At 46.1% G+C, this 17,167-nt stretch overlaps 1 protein-coding gene across 7 annotated transcripts; it reads left to right on the forward strand.

Annotated features, from left to right (window-relative positions):
• Positions 1-13: 13 nt before the first annotated feature.
• Positions 14-15,631, forward strand: LOC146182086 (uncharacterized). Of its 7 annotated transcripts, none has more exons than XM_084577079.1 (11): positions 20-291; positions 3,520-4,417; positions 5,183-5,345; positions 5,707-5,860; positions 7,091-7,131; positions 7,232-7,325; positions 9,931-10,108; positions 11,813-11,865; positions 14,801-14,838; positions 14,929-14,972; positions 15,097-15,628. In XM_084577079.1, the coding sequence occupies exons 1-11, from the start codon at positions 286-288 to the stop codon at positions 15,117-15,119; spliced, it is 1,692 nt and encodes a 563-aa protein (XP_084433205.1). In that variant the 5' UTR covers positions 20-285; the 3' UTR covers positions 15,120-15,628. The 7 variants fall into 7 exon arrangements, 5 of the variants coding, with proteins under 5 accessions (XP_084433202.1, XP_084433203.1, XP_084433205.1 ...); XM_084577080.1 differs by having other exon boundaries at positions 22-291; positions 11,813-11,841; positions 15,097-15,249; XR_014700332.1 differs by lacking the exon at positions 9,931-10,108 and having other exon boundaries at positions 18-291; positions 11,813-11,841; positions 15,097-15,179.
• Positions 15,632-17,167: the final 1,536 nt, after the last annotated feature.

Raw genomic sequence — 17,167 nt, forward strand, 5'->3', positions numbered from 1 at the left:
CTCACTGTGAGAGAGTGCTGAACGCGTCTCCTCCTCGTCTCGCTCGTCACTGCTCCAATGACTGCTCTAGCTGGTTTGTCATCAGTTGATTGCTCGTGTGCATGGGTATGATGTGGGCGGTTCGTTTTGATCGTTGTTTGTGCAAGTTACACTCCAAGTTGTGGTTTCGCGAACTTCTTTAGTAACTTCAGTGTAGTCAGTGACTGTGTCATAGCGTTTCACACTGGTTTCTTTCCTTCTCGTTGTCTCCTCTTTCACGCAAGGTGCAAGTGTGTGTAGTGTCCGATGAAGGTGAGTTCTTGCTCATGAGTCACTTGTTTTTTCACGCGCCACGCTGCGTTTGCGGAGCTATTCGGGTCAATAATCAACTGTGGCATAGGTGTCAGTAGCATGATTGAGCTTTAGCGGCTGGCGGTGCTTTCGGTAAGTCGAAAGAGCCGCCCGCAGCTGCTCTACTATCTGCTCCCCTTCCCCGACTCAGTTGAACGCCCGCCGACTTGAAACGTGCCGAGTTTCGTGATTGTCGTGTGCAGTCGTATGCACACACTGCTTGAATACGCCAAAATGCTCTGAACCGCAGCTGTGCGCGCAATGTCTCGCGCAGGTTCAAAGTCGCATTGCGTGCTGCGGATCAACTTCCTCGTCGCATGTAGGCGCCAGCAGCGCCCAGCCGGCCCAGCGCTAACTTTCTTCGGAGAAAGTTTCGCCTCCGCGCGGGTCGATGCCGTCGTCGACAGCGCCCGATTTTTTTTTCTCCGCGGCGGCGGGGCAGCGCCGGCTAAAGAGCAAAAATTAATTGCTGGAGCGAAGGCCGCCCAGCCCGTAGTGGCGGCGGGCCGGTTCGTTTCGTTTTTCGAAGCACGGCTGTGCCTGCCCGGCCGGCGGAACGGCGTCGGAGAGCGGCATCCTGCCCCGGTCAGAGCGTTTATCGGCGGATGCCGAGCGGAAAGCTGCGCGTCCGTGCCCTGCGCGCGTATCCGTCAGCGCATTCTTTTTTTTGTCTCTGTGCGTGTGTTCTCTATTGCGCGTTTGTTCGGCCTGTTATCGCTCCAGTGCGTAATCGGCACGGAAAAGATGAATTCATGGGCCACATCCCGTGTGTGACGCATCGGAGAAATTGCGTGGGTCCCGTGGCGTAAAGCCGCGGGTGGTCCGGTCGCGCTGCGCAAGCAAGAATGAGCGAGCCAGTGTTGAGCGTCATGGTTCCGCCGCTGGACAGTTAGGTTGCCCACAAAGAAAGGAATTTTATTTTTTGAGTTCACGTTTATGAATTCAGAATTCGCTCTCTAACAACTTGCGATGTTCCCAGGCAGAGGGCATAGAACCTATGACATCACTATGATGCCTTTCTTCGCTCTAACTGATGGCATTTAAAACTCGATTTAACGAAACCCGATTTAACGAAAGTCCCGATTTAACGAAAGTCCCGATTTAACGAAGATATCGTAATCCCCCCTCAGACGTCCATAGGATTCAATGCTTTGACTAACTCTAAATAACGAAATCAATCGAGATTGTGCTTCTGCGGATATTTCCCCGTGCCTTTGAGTGCATGCTTTTCTTAAGCTGAGCTTGTTAGGCCTACAGTGCTATAATAGCCCTTTAGACCTCTACGCGAAATCGGTGCGGTCATTGTTCACAAGGCGCACACAGGCAATGATCAACAACTTGATTGCTGGAAAATAAATTTGTAGTCCTCTCGGGCACTTCTTGATGAGCAACAATTTTTGTTTCTTGTGCGCTAACGGCGCCGGTAAATTTCGCTGGGTGCATTTCATTTTGGGAGGCTTCGCAAGTATGATGCCGCGGTAGCTTTTTGGGTGCCGCCGCACCTTATAATCGAATGTACCAAATTATAGGACCGAGAAATGCCCCACTCAATTTACCGAAATTCTCGATTTAACGAAATAATTCACGGCTCCCCTCAACTTTGTTACATCGAGCGAAACTTGCCATCAAAAAGTGAAAAACATGCCAGCTAGAACCGTCCGTAAGTTGAGAATTCGGGGCATAATGAAACACTTTTAGTTAGCAGTGTTTCTTTCTCAGCCTGAGTCTATGAAACCCTACAAACCAGACCAAGGCTTCTTTTCGTTCCTTATATGAGCCTGTGCTTTTAAAAGCGGAAGTTTTTATCCTGGGCAGCCACACTTCCACGAGTGTACCTGTGGTTCTTAATGACACCAGAAGCAATTGAAGGTAGCATGAAAGCTCTGAAAACAACTATTATACTCCAGGGTTTAATTGCTGAGCAGGCCTGCCCACATTACACAAGAGAGCAGTTGAAGCATATATGGCAGCATTCTGGTTACTGCTCACAGCACTGAAGTTGATGCTATGAGTAAAACTCTGCTACTGTCAACTGTTACTTAGAGGTTTCGGCATTGGATGACTGTACATAATTTTGGTAATTCCAGACTGAGGAAACATCTGTTGTGTTCATTAAAGGGCATACATGGAAAGTTCAAGCACTATCCTTCCTGCTTAAATAACAGAGGCTGCCTCAGCTTCTTTACACGAGCAAAATAGAGATGAAGTGAGGCAGCACTTTGCAGGCGCGGAGTTCATGCAATGAGTGTCCTGAGAGAGGGGAGGGCTGCTCAATTGGATGTGATTAGGGCCCTTCCTGTCAACTACGAGGGAGGAGACTCACATCTTCCAAGAACTGTGTGGCCCCCCCGTCTTGCATTGCAACCACTTGCGCAGCCCGGGAATTGAAAGAAAGCGGCTGTTGTGTGCTTGTGGCCCACAAGATGCTTTCAATGCTTGAAGCTGTTTCCTAGTTCAGCTTTGATGAGGAGGGGTCCTAAATGCAATCTGCATTGCACTCTTGTAATGCTCTGAGCAGAAAATCCTGGAAATGAGAATTATTTATGTAGTTAATTTCAAGAGGCATTTGCATAAACAAAAGAGATGGAATATGTAAGTGGCAGTGCTCATAACCACACAAAATGTTGCATGTTCTTTTTTGTCCATACTATCCCTTTTTTGTATTTATAAGGTTTACCAAGAAATGCAGCCTGAATTTCTGCTGGTTACTTTAAACACGCCTTTGTTTCCCCTGTCATATGTTGCATGTGGCATAGTTGGATGACAGCGAATCATACGCTGTCACATAGTGGCAGTCGAGAGTGGTAGAGAAGTTTTGTTATTATTGCATTTTGGAGGATGCAGCTAAGCGTCATGAATGTGGCAACATGTGTACTTCTGATGGACATAGCTGTAGCATGATGTTAGCTTGAGAGATCTACAGGTACAGTTCACTGATGCTTGTGAGGCTGAATGTATGACTGTTCCCGCATTTGCAGAGGAGAGTTGTTGTGAGTAGTTTTCAATCCACAGCAAATGCTAAAAATCACATATATTTGACACTTGACTCCTTGTATGTATGCTTGAGTGATTGCTAATGAATGGTCATCATGTGGCAGGAACAGCCATAGCGTTTAAAGGAAGTAGTGTGCATCTATTTACAAGCAGTCCTCGGATTTGCAACCTGCTTGTGGCTGGTTGTTTTTGCAGGATGAGCCGAGGGTTAGAGCCTTGGAGTTGGCGACTCCAAGACCCAATGTCCAGACTCTCCGTAACCTGTTTAATGACAAGGATTTCCAGGTTGGGGGCCGCGCTGGCAGCCTCAAAAAGCAAGACGGCTCAGCCGAAGTGCGTATTCCCCGCCCCAGCCTCGCACCAAAGCCACCCAACAAACCCAGCATATCTGCTCAAGTACAGCAGAAGTCTCCTCTCGGCAGCACCGTCGGGGAATCTCAAGGTGTAGCAGCTCAAGATAGTAGCGTGAATTTGCGCAGGGCAGGGAACGCTTCTGGGAGGGCCTCATTCGAGCGCAACAGGGAAGCTATAGCACAACGTGTTGGACAGCTGGTCTTGCAACGCGAGGCCAAAGCGGCAGAAGAAAAGAGCCCCACCTCAGAGAAACACATCGCCGTTGTTGCTGCTCACAGAATTTCACCCATGATTGAGGCTGCAGCCGTAGAAGATGAGAACGGCACCTCTAAGCAGCCAAGCTGCGATGCTTCCTCTCTTTCAGAAGAGGAGGACTATGTGACGCCCATTTCTTTGTCCAAAGCACCGCCGGTGTCTAGCCGGAAAGGGAGCATCGCATCACCTCAGCAGAGCGAGGAGGCACCATGTCTTGTGCTACCGTCTCTTGTGCCACCGTGCCTGCCAAAGTCCCCGGCACCCTCACCAAAGCAAAAGCCGAAGCTTCCCGAGCCACCACTTTATGTTCCCCCACAGCTGGTGCGCTACCCTGTGATGCACGGATGGCGGAGGCGCGAGCTGTCTCCAGTCACTGGTAGCTGCCCCCCCAAGCCATCCCGGCCCACTGGCATGTGCCTACCATCCATATCTAGTCCACTAGACCCCGCGCCAAGCACTTCAGCACAGCCTTATAGGCCTCCCCGTATGTACTGGTGCCCCGTGTTTGCACAGACCTTGTATGGACGTATTTAACTGCAATTTCATATAGACCTTCTACTTGTCTGCATGAATGACTACCCCTAACCTTTCTATTTTTTTTAAAAGCATGATCAATGTAGAACCTCAAAAGACCGCATAGGATGGAGACTTACCTAACTGCTGCACCATGTATTGTTTGTGAAGATCGAGTGTACAACGCGTAGTTTCTTAAAATGCATAGGGAGTCATGCAATGGTGTGGTGTTTGGATATTAGTGTGACATGTCTTCCTGCATGATGCGCCTGAATTTTTAAGCACTACATTATCATGTCCTCCATTTATAGCTTACTTTAAGACACTTGCTTGAGAGAGCTTAGGAGCCACTTAGCAGCCTGTAGTGAATTGAGGAGTGAAAAGCATTTCAGTTTGGTACCTGGCCTGAAATGTCTGGGCCTGCTAAATTCGATAAAAAGGTTTTGCACCTATACCTTGGTAATCATCTAGCTGGTTCATCCATACTTTCCGCATTAGAAGAGGAAGGTCAAGATATTGATTAATTTTCAATTTTTTTTTTTTTCATCAGGAAGAGAATTCAGGGTCGAAAGGTTGATGCAATTCCACATTTGCCGATCAGCAAGAGAACTGAGGGTCACGAAGGTGACTTGTCCCAACCCTTTCCTGTCATAAAGGGAATTGGAGATCTCAGTGGCATGTTCTGCTGCAAAAGCAGACTGCTCTGAGCAGTGAAGGTCATTGCACGTGTGTGCAGTGCCTGGCCGGAGTCCTCCTCCTGTGCCCCCGTCACGGCCCCCACCACCACGACCTGCTGTGCCCAAGCCACCGCGAACGCTGCCTGCATTGCCTGTCACATCAGCCAATGAAACTCGTGAAGATGAGGCTGCCTCAGAGTCCAGGCAGCCAACCTCCCCAATGTGAGTCATACTCTTCCATCACAACATGGGAAGAGTGCTCGGCAAGCAGGGTTTGGTAAAGTAAGGAATACTCTGGTATGATGTTGACTTCTAAATTATTTCTTTATTTTACTAAAGAACCTGAAATGCGCAGCACACAACCAATGAAAAAACAAATGCAGGTGGTTGTGCAGGCACTAATTAAAGTAGTACTTGGTGCTCACATATCATTGTTGTTGGGTAGGTCATTGCTGTTGCTGCGAGATTTGTTTGAAATTTAGAAAAGTCCCCTGTTTCCACTGGTACTGCTTTCGTTGTGATGTGCCAAGTGTTACTTAGCTGAAAGCCGGGTGGCGCTTGTATATTCATATTGTGGCTGCAGCCCGGAGTACACGGAGGATGAAGAGTTGGGCAGTGGGTGTGGCGACGATGAGCCGTACGCAGACACTGAGCTGGACGATGAGCCTCCCTCCTTACCTCCAGCCCGCACCCCTCCAGCACCTCCACGGCCAACAGAAGATGAGCTGTATCAGGACGTGAGTGTCTGCCGGCTCAGCGCTTTAATGCAGTAGCAGTAGATTCCACGCGAGCAGGAAAACCCGTTCGTGTCAGGAAATTCACTGATTGGTCTAGAGGTTGATGACATCACGTGGTCATATAACATTGGCAGAAGCTCTGGCAGATGGCTGATGACAGTGCTCATTGTTTGCTGGTGTGTTAAATTGATGAGGCCACATGATATGGCCAAGTTTGCAGGTGCACTGGCAATTGGCGTCTGGCAGATGTGCTGGTCACATCACATAGCCAAGAGCAGTGGCATTTGGTGGACTCCACCATTCACTATAAGTGAATGGTGGACTCCATCATTCACTATAAGTGATAAAATAAAAAAAAATTAAATGCTACAAGAATCTCAATTGAGCTGCAGTGATAGAAACCTCTAGTAGCAACGTTACTCATGGCGCTGTCCTATTACACCTTAGGCATCCGCATAACTTTCACGCATCGACCTGTGCGAAAGTGACCGTTTCAGTATAAGGGAGACAACTTGGGCCAGAGGGCGCTGCGCTGCTCTGTGCATCAGCACCCTCTTGGCAAAACCTCCGCGCAGATGGAAGATGCCATTGCAGTGCTGGAACTTACGCTCATTTCAAAATGAAGCTGTGATGGCCTTCATTTAAATTATTACAAAGTAAATTCGTGCACCAGTGGGACAATATTCAAGGTTTTGACCTCTTCTGCTGAGAGTTGGAAAAACATTCATGCTATAAATGCAGTGCTTTGGTAAAATCAATGGATCAATTCAGAACCCACGAGAAATGCTTTCCGGCGAGCAACAGTTCATTTTTAATTTAATGGGCTGCTTCCACTTTTTGAACGAACCATTAGCCTGTTCACCACTCATCTCACCCTTCATAGCCGGCAAGGAGACCAGCATTCTTGAATGGAAGTGCCGCTCCTCTCCTACTTTCCGCTTGGACTGAAGGGTGCGTACGTGCGTGAGCTACTGCTGCTACCACCGGTGTCTGGCTGGCAGCACCCGCTATGCTCTTTCTTAGTCAAGCCCAAATAGCCTCGACGGCTCGCCGCCAGGGGAGGTGTGGTGCTGAAGTCACGCTCCGAAACTTGAGCTTGGGTTTCCTATACTGAGTATTGCTACTCTAGTGATGCTCCTGTACATGATCAGCAAAATGGTGGCAGCGTTTTCTTGGAAGGGGTTCAGCTGCAAAATGAATTGACAAAAGTGAATTTATTCTCTGTTCCAGACTCTAGAAGAGCTGTACGAAGAGATGCCCACAGATGACCTGTGAGTGACCGCCATTTGAAATGATAGGGCCCTTACTGGGCTAAGCCACTGTTCTACTGTCTGTTTTTTGTTCTTTGCATTTTTTTTTTTCTTTTTGCAGACCACCGCCTCTTTCACCAGCTCCACTGATGGGCAGAGACAGCCTTCCTAGGAAGGACAAGCAGGAATATGATAGACTGTGCAAAGCATTTGGGGTGAGCAGTTAGATTGGAAATAAACTGAGAGCATTGCAGAAAAGAAAATGATAGGGGAATATTAAAGGGCCTTTCAAATTCTACTTGCAGTAATAGTCCAATGCAAGAAATCTATGCAGGTGGTCTTTGTGAGTATTTGAGTGAAATTTGAAATGTTTGCATGCGTCTGTAATTTACAAATAATTTTTTTAAAATGCTCCTGGCGACTGCTCGTAACCAATTTGAGTGACACATCCCAGTGCGCATTGCGCCCAATCTTTCCCCATGAGGTCACATGGACCTACTGGGCATGCCCACATTCCAAGTTATATGGGCGTGACGAGGCAGGGTGGGGTGATGCCATGACCTGTTTTCTTATTTTTCTTACATACTAGTGGTGGCTGAGTTGAAGGGGAGAGGAGGAGCATTATTTTTGATCACCCATATGATCGGTGCTAATGAAGGTAGTTTCAAAATTTTTGGGTCCAGAGACGATTGATAGATACCTATTGCTAGTGCACTTTTTCTAGATATAGTAGATAGCTTTTCATGGGCCCTTTAGGTGAAAAGAACAGAGTGTAGTTGGTTAAGGAACAAGCATTCTCTGAGAAGACAAAGAAGAAATGAGCATTGGCAGGAAGGCCATGTCTTGCATAGAACAGGTACCCAATAGTCCTTCCGGGTAATCTGGTGGATTCCGAAAGAAGGCAAATGTAGCTTGGGATGGCAGAGTCGGGAGGGAACACAAGATTAGGGACAATATAGTGGAAAGCTGCACATAACTGGACCGCCACCGCGACGGATAAAAATCGCACATGAAATCACTGCTGTAACACTATATTTTACTGTAAGCTTGAGAAGCTAGTATGACAGCCTCAGCTGTGCTCAGAGGTACCTTCTTATCTACAGAGTCCCAACACTAGCATGATTTTTCGCTATACCCATGCGCGTAGCATGTACATATAACAAGTCACGCCAGGTCTGAAATAAGGCAGCTATTGTTCATTCAGTAATTGTTTTGATCTCTTTAACCTGCATGCTAAAGTGTGCATTTCAAGTGCAGCTTTATTTTATTTTTTTTTTGTTAGAAGGCTGGCATCACAGGATTTTTGCCTCATCTGTAGCAGGTAAAAAGCTTCATTTTAAAAATTTCATGCCATGCAGTTACCTAACTTGCATTAGCCAGGTTGAAATAAACCACCAAAAATAAATTTATATTTGTTAGTACTTAGGTGTTTCTACTGTAGACCATATGTAAAAGCTCTAAATATTGTAGGTAGGTATGCTGGCTTCTTTGGGTCATTTTTCTAGTCGCTAAGTATTAACAAAATGCTGGCTGCAAACTCTGCTGTTTTTGTTGGCTTCCACCAACTCCCATCTTTACTGAACTTGAAAAAGCAAAGCAAGTGTGCGTCAAACAAGCTGCAAGATGCTATTAGTAGTTATGAAATGAGCAAATGTAATATCACAACTGCCAAATAACTTTTCAACCAAAAGCTTGCTGTTTACATACAAAAGGGAAGATTAATTAAGGTCGACCTAAGTAAAAGTCTCTGGGACATAGAGTTAGTACTCAACCATTAGAAAGGTGTTACATGTTTGGCAATGTTCCAGCTCCATGCCTGTTATAAACAGCATTATTGCACAAATAAGAATGTTGCAGCATACCCATTTGGCAGTTGCACACACGGAATGATATTCTACAATTAACTAAAAACTTAAGAGCCAGCTGGGCAAAACCTAGAACAAGTAGCACGCACACACTATATTACTTCACAGCTCGTGCATTGTCTATGTAACACAGATGTGCACAAAGAGTTCACAAACAATCCGAAGCCATGTGTGAAACATGGTGCGATTCATATTGCATTCACTTTGATAAATTGGCAGCGCAAAAATGATCCGCACTTATCAGTTGTGATGAGTAAAAGAAGTGTGCTACTTTCGCATACAACTGTAAAAGCAACATTCAAAATGCACCAGCGGCGCTAAACTGGCCGCACCAAATACGGCTAATGATATTCTACAATGCAGCGCAGTAAAGCGATGCAGTAAATATTACGAAAGTAACCAGACATGTGTAGCTGTCTCTTTCTCTCTATTTTTTTCTCGAAATGCCATTGTTGGTTTCGCTCCCTTTCGTAAGGGCAGCCAGGAAACTGTAGAAACATGTTACGGAGCAGCTTTCACACCTATTCGAACACCTCACTATACGACTGCTATTTTTGGACACAACCCAAGTCATACGTGAAACAAAACATCCAAATGATTGCATTTTTCATACGTCACAATGCTCAACGGCACAGTAACGCAAGGAGCAAGGCCATCGAAAGCCCCGTATGTGTTTTGTGGCGCGGACGAAAGGCGGCGCAACCTCTGCAATGCTCAGACCATATGTGGATGTAACTATTGGTGCGGCCGATTATAGACAGGGTTCATTGGAGATTAGCGGGTGAGACCTTTGTACTGCTATGAATTTCGATTTGGATATGGGGGTTTCCCCTTTTTAATGGGTAATCCATACAAAAACTTCCGCACATGTCCTAGCCGAATTGCGTAGGTATAAGTGTAGATGGGCTGATGATGATGGTGGTGATGATGATGACGTTATGCGGTATTTGCACAGCTGCTGGGTGGCTGGGAGCGGCAACAACCCCTGGACGCGGGCCGTGCACGGGGCAGCAGCAGTGGTGGCGGGCCTAGGGGTCTCGACCTCCCTCTGCGTCGGGGGGAACCTGTGTATGTGCTGCGCATGGAACACAACCCGCCCGGGAAGTGGCTCGTCCGAAACAGCCAATGGGAAGGCAAGTGCTTTCATGCTGCAGGATGCCAATAGCACAGACTGGAGGAAGGCTACAGCACATATTTCTTGAGTGCCTGCAAAATAGGCGCTCTGCCTCTCCACGGTGCTAGCAAAGATTCGTTAAAAAAAAATATAGGAGGCACTTAAGCTTCAGGGATATGTATGGGCTCCCATCTCTGGCTTTCCTTGCGAGTCCTCATTCATGTAACTGCGCTTTGCTACTTGCTTAGTCACTATTCATGGTTTGTGCCTCCATTACTTCATGCATACTCATTCTCATAATCTTAAGCTACCACATTATGTAAAGGACCACCCGCCACGGATAATATACAGCCTCTTTTAACAAAGCTGTACGATTGTGCCCGTGGGGCCTAAAAGTAGCATGTCTGACTCCAGATCCCAGTGCACTAAAGAGTTTGATTCTTCTCACCCTTCAGTCTCAAAGAAGAAGCCGAAGAAGAGGGTGCTTGGAATTCTTTAGCTGCTAAGGGCAGACAGAGACACTCTCACGGTCTACTCAGCTATTGAAGTGAAGGTAAAAGGAGAAAAAAAGATACATGGGGTGAAAATTTTTATTCTTTTTTTTTTTTCTTTCAAGTTTAAGCATCAAGGTTTTCATGTCCAGGAAAGAGCTTGCAGGATGGCATCATATGTGATGTCTCTCTCCTTCAGTGCTCTGTTCAGTGTTAGTGGCCTAGTATATTTGATGCAGCTGCAATGGTGTCATGGCGCCTACCTGGTTGTGTTATGGCTACAAGAGCAGACACAGAGCATCAACACTCTTTGATATGGGCAACATCACACATAGGGTGTGCACGCTATGTAGTTCACTTGGAGTTATAAGTCTTTAACAGCTAGCAGCGTGCAAAGTCGCACTGAACTGAGAGGAGGCATGCAGCATCGTCATGTGTTTCTCAAAAAATGCAGAAGAGCGGGGTACTATTGAATTCAAAGATTTCCTGTTGTGGAGTGAGGTGTGACAATCAGATGAGGACGAGCCTATGATACTGTGGCTACAATAGCAGTTAAAGCATATTATTTAGACTAGAGAATTGGACAGCTCAATTCGTAGAGCATCCTGTTTAGTACACGGAAATTTTAGGTTCAAATCCTACTATCAGCATGTGGTCGTTTTTTATTTTCTAGTTGAATTGTCAAATAATTTAATATGCTGCTAATTTCTCATTCATCACCAGAGGCAAAAAAAAAAACTCATTTCCCTATGTTTTCCTTGGTTTCAGTGATTGACACTTCTTCGGTATGTATGTCGTAGCGAACTAGACATTTCCCTACTGTTGTTTGCTCAGTTACTTAGTTTGAGATATTTATATTGAAGCTCAGAAATCAGTGTTATACCAGAGGGCATGCGCACAGACATTCCTTGGTGCTAGAAGTACAGGAATTTGGGCCCGAAAGATCCTCTCTGTTTCTTCATTGCTTAGTGATCGACATATTTGCACGTACTGCATCCTCCATCGTGAACATATTTGAGCTCCTCTCATTTCTGACCCATTTACAGTGTTGAGGTGTAGACGTGCATGTATTGTTGTTATTTTCGTGTATCTGCATGTGTTTGTATCACTTGTTGTTGTTGCTGTAAGCAGCCACCCATATTTGCTTAACAGGGCTGTTTTGGGGCTTGGCTCTGTCTCTCAGTGCAGCTGTGTTTCAGCTTCTGTTTTCCTTTTCTTTTTTTCACTTGCAGTGGGATATGCTGACGTGGCAAACATTGAGGTAGATCCCACTTCCATCAAATTAGTGAGTGCTTTTGCTGCTCTGCATTTTCCTACCTTCCTCTGCAGCATTGCTTCCTACTGGCTTCTTTGTAAAGATGCACACGTGAGAATGGATATGTAACTATAGAGTGGACTAGAATTGAGTGAATAGAAGTAAGCTATGGTATACGGGTGTGTGTTATAGCCACAACAGTTTTTACTGGCATGTAACTGAAAAGCAGTGTGGGCACTGGGACTGGCAAACACAGAGGACGCTGAGCTGGAGTCACGTTAAATATGCTTCAGTCAGTCCTCTAACAGGTGAGGGGCAAAGCAGTTTTTAGTTCAAAAGTTAGTAGTAACAAAAAAGTGCCAACCATAGTTGCACTGCTGCACAAGAGTGGTAAGAACTCATTGCTGTGGTCACAACTTGCTAGTGACATCAGTGAGCTTTTGCAAGCTGAATCACTTCACCATCACTGTTATAATCGGGATTGAGGAGGTGGTTTTGAGCTGTTGTAGTTTGGTTTTATTTCTTGAACTTGTATGCAGTGGCCTTTAGATATGTGGACAGAATCATCAGACCTATGAAGCTTCATTTATCTGATTTGGTGGAGACACAGCTGGTTACCTTTACATTTCTTCAAATCGTATTGGTAAAGTGAGGTATGCTCGAAGTCGTGAAAGAGCTGTTTGTGACCTTCAGCCAGCGAGAATGACCGCCGTGACCTTCATGTCTTGTGGTGCGTGTGCTGCCAGTGCGTAGAAGGGGAGCAACTCCCTCCCGCTTTGCTGGCAGAGGACTGAGCGTACGTGTCACCCCCCTTGTAGGCGCCTTCAGCAAGCTTGGACAGGAGTCCCGATCGCCCGTGCCACTGGTTGGCCAAATTGACTACCTGTGTCGGGCAAGTTAGCTTGGCCCTCACCACATGGCTGGCTCTGCCTTTTTAAATGTCACTTCTCCCCCTTCCTCTCTGCTTCTGAGAACTCTCTTCATCTGGCTTGGCAACGAGCCGTGACAACCGTGCAGGGAGAGGTCAGTGGGACGGTCCAGATTGAGCACCTCTGCACATGGTGTGAAAAACACTGCCTTTGCGTTGCACAAAAATTCAGTCATTTCTTAGTTCTCGTCACTAACTAAGGCTGATGAAAACACCACTGACCTCTCCAGACGCGCTCACGGCTCTCTCTCTGGAGGCATGTTTCAACGGCAGGCAGCTGTATTCTTCATGAACACCGCCTCAGCAACTGCCAGTGCTTAGGCTGTAGAGGCAAGAGCTTGGAGCTGTCGAATGGCCACTGTGAGGTGTGTTTCTTTTTCCGAATGTTTAGCATTGGCCGTGCAGTACACATGTGGCACCGCCTCCTCTTGCCCTGGGCACTCAACAAGCAGGTGCCTCTGTCTTTTCCATCTTGCTTACGAGCCAACAGTAGGGGGCACAAATTGATGATCACCCTGTCCATGTTCACCATGCCACGCATACTTGGACTGCACTGCTCCATTCGTTTTTGCTTTGCATGACACACTGCTCTTTTGGTGGTATTTTGCCCCAAGTGTAGAACTGGGCTGAGCCTGGGTGCTTTTTGGTGTGTGCAGAATGATGGGATGAAAAAAAAAAAAAAATGGTGGGGTGCATGAAAGTTAATTGTGAGTTGCTGAACGGTGAGCTTTCCTTTGTGAGCTCATACTTGTAAATCTCTCAGGTCGTCGTGCACTGCCGCTGTTGATTTGGATTACATAAAAGTTCCTACTATGATGCACTTGGACTGCACCTCTATCGGTGCTACCACTTGTTGCCACAGATTGACCATACTCCATTGTCAAAAGCACATTTTCATAATCACAAAAATAGCAATTTGTTAACCAGTATAGCCCTTTGCTTCACCTGAAGAGGCATCATCCCTAGGTATTTAACTTTTGAGTCCAGTGCATGCTGTATTTGTCAGCATCATGTTCACACAGTTTGAATCGGAGCCTGCAGGTTTATCCCTTACGCTAGTAGTTTTTTTTAATGAGGCTTCGTTGTCAAGCAGTGTCTTTATGCTTGTATATTTGTGGTAAATTATGCACTGTACTTACCAGCTCATTTTTGTTCTTGGGACAAGTTAGTGGTGCAGGCCTAGTGGAGGTGATGCTGGTGTTGATAGACATACCTCACAGTCTATTTAGAGTCTGTTGTTCTTTATAGTTATATTGCGAAAAAAAAAAAAAAATTTTTTTCTCTTCTCATCCTTTTCTGTATTGCTCTTACAAGAGGAGTGACTATGTTCTCTTGGACAGCAGGCCCTGCAGTTTGCTTGGCTACATTGGCTGAAAGATTAAAGACCCTTTCGGGAATTTCAAAGGCGTGAGGTTACTCGATGTCATAAGCAGGAAGCCGAGATTACCCAGATTGCTAGAAAGGCACATTTCCTTCAGTATGAGTTAGCACTTTATTGCTATGTAGTTGGTGCGCTACTATAGATTTAGTGCGACTATGGAAGTAAGGTCTGTATAGGGGCAGTAAAAATACCACAGTGCTTTCACAATTAATGCCTAACACAGCCTCTACCTCTGCTGCAAAAGAAATGCTTATGAGTTCTACACTACTTAACTCGTGTTTTCATTTGTTTTTGCCCAATCCTAATTTCCGAGTGCAGTTTTAGAAATCCAAATTCAATTCAGTTTCATTGTTTATGCACCCGCTCAAGTAAGTTCGTGCCTCACAATGCTTGCAGCTCTGCCATCCGGCAACGAGACTGGCAAAGTGTTAGCATGGTGAATGAAAACTGCCCGAAGCACTCCGCGCTTTGCCGTGCATGAGCACCTTTGAGGACGGCACACTTTGTCCGTATTGCTTTTTGCTTTGCACTGAGTAGAGCTGCCCAGGCACACTTGCTTGGGCTGTATCTTTGTGTGTGTGCGTGCGTGCGTGAGCGCATGTATGTGTGTGCTTGGGAGAGAGTGTGTCCCCAAATGAAGTCTTCCTTTGGCACAGGTTATGACATCTCAGAGGGGCCCTTGCACAAACGCAAGGTGAGTGTTGAACACCCACCTCTTGCCATCCCCTTAGCTTTGTTTCCAAAGTGTGCAGCTACATGTTTGCTCTGCTTTTGTCCTTCCTAGGAAGCACGGAGGAGACGCTGTGCAGAATGAAAGTGATGAAGAAGGTAAGCTTACTGTTAGTGCATTGGTGCTCGATTCTGGTTACTGCCATGTCCTTTCGGGACTTGGTTGGCTGCTTTCAGCTGTCAGTACAGATCAGCCCCTGACTGCAGCCTGTGTTCCTTGCAGCCATCTACGAGGAGACCTTTTAGGAAACAGGCGTGGCCTGCCGGTGAAGATTGTTTGGCTCGACATCTGCTTCAGTGATGAGCATTACGTTTAGAATGTCTGCCTGCTACGTGCCTTGTGTAAAAATATCAAAGTATTTTCGACATTTCTTTGTCCTGTGATGATCCATGGCAGATCTGCACGGCAGTGCTTCTAGCACGATAGCAGTATACATAGTAGTGAGGTGTGCCCCTGAAGAAGGCTATCGACTAAGTCTTTTTGGTAATTATAGTAAGTAGCAGGGTCTTCCTAGAGGCCCTAACTGGACATAGGCTTTCGAAAGCATGACTGAAAGGTGGCTATTGAAAGGTGCCAATGGCGCACTTTGTTTTTCATGCATGCAAATCTGTGTCCTGCAGGGTTTCCACCTCTGTACAATACGTTCAGAACACCGGAGTAACAATTTTGGTCCATCAGTGGTGTTTCTGTCATAGGACAGTGCACTCTATTAAAAAGCAGGTGCCATGGTGCTTATTAGGAAAAGTAATGGTGTATTTTAATTGTACAATCAGGGAATTCCTCGTGCCAAATGGCTGGCTTCCTCATTTTATGACGCACCTTGTGAACTCAACTAAGTACGGTGAGCACAGCAATAGTAACAGCATGTGCTTGATAGTGTGAAGGCTTCCATGCCCTTCCTCCAAGTCAAAAGAGATATGAGCAGGTAGCTGGGAGGTGGCAGTTGCTTCTCATCGATATTCTATATGCCCTTGCTGCATGGCCCTAATGGCAAAATCTTTGTCTGAGACGGCAATCCCAAAGGTTGGAGGTCCTCTTTTTACGTGTGGTTGTTGGGGCCACTATTACTACCAACATGTTTTCCAGCTCTGCCCGGAGAGCTGTTCTCGGTGCCTGTCACGAGAGCTAACGGCGCTGAAGTCAACTCTTACTCCTTGCCGGGCGTGTCGTCTGTTACACGCGGCGCGGAATTATGGAGCGGCTGGCACACATAGCTGTTGCTTGCTGCCGTTGCCTTTACATGACTGCAGTAAAATTATACTAATTACATTACAATAGCTTTGACTTCTAAACCATGTATTATCTTGGAGAATGCATTTAGGTGATGAGAAATTCACTTACTAATGCCATGAAACAAATGTGACAGCGCTGTCGACTTGCTTACCAGCACCAATGTTCCAGTAATGTTGGGCATGTGTCACTGCGTGTTGGCTGCTTCTCGGCTTCATTTCTTTTTATTACGCGATATTATATGCAGCTCGTTCAGGCGAAAAGGCGTCGCTGTCGCCGTAACCCAGAATTGAGAAAAACTTATCCGAAAAATATGGACGTCATTTTGTATTAAATTGTGGTGTAGCCATTCATTGCACAGCGTTCGGTGTGGTACCAGGCAATTTTGCTTCTTATGTAGCATCCATCTACTAGTCAAGGTAGAGGTTAGTTTGTGACAGGGATTCAAACCGCAGACTTGTGTGCCTCCAATATTTCTACGCCATTCACTATGAACGTAGGGCGTGCACCGAGAAGATGCTGCGTCTTTCCTTTGAAATCAAACTAAATAGACGTTTAGTGCTTTGCCAAACTGTGTTCCAGCCTCTTGCAAAAAATTGATAGAATGAAGTGACGATGTTAAAGGCGCTATCGTGTCCTCTCTTAAGATGAAGCTTAAGAATTCTCCTATATATTTTTTGTAACGTTGCGCCTCCTCATGCTGGCCTGCATGCTTTGTACCGGGGGATAGTAGCACCTATTGAAATGATTACTTGGCAGTCCATCATTTCTTTGGGTCACTGATAAACTCCCTCGAGGTTAAAGGGTGGGCACAAACTCTGCCCAGAAAAGACCCATTACTTACTTCAAAGTGAACAATTTCTGATCTACATTTAGAAGAGGAACTCTATTGAAGTAGTTAGCTCGTCATGTAGTTTGTGTAGCGAAGCTCTATATTTCCTTGCTAGCACATATTTCAAACGCAAAAGGCATTAGACCGAAGAGAATCTCAAATAATCGCACTGCCCCGTGTGTTTCGATAGCAGTGCCGGAGGAGAACTTGCAAGATTCCTAGAGCCTATCA

This window comes from Amblyomma maculatum, chromosome 8, assembly GCF_055883805.1.
Source record: "Amblyomma maculatum isolate TAMU_Amacu chromosome 8, ASM5588380v1, whole genome shotgun sequence".
Taxonomy (NCBI): Eukaryota; Metazoa; Arthropoda; class Arachnida; order Ixodida; family Ixodidae; genus Amblyomma; species Amblyomma maculatum.

What these genes read in the sequence shown, in the direction of transcription:
- LOC146182086 (XM_084577076.1), top strand. An exon ending in CCGAAACAGCCAATGGGAAG is followed by an intron (nt 10,109 to 11,812) that starts GCAAGTGCTTTC and finishes TTTCACTTGCAG; the next exon opens with TGGGATATGCTGACGTGGCA. An exon ending in ATCCCACTTCCATCAAATTA is followed by an intron (nt 11,866 to 12,993) that starts GTGAGTGCTTTT and finishes TGACCTCTCCAG; the next exon opens with ACGCGCTCACGGCTCTCTCT.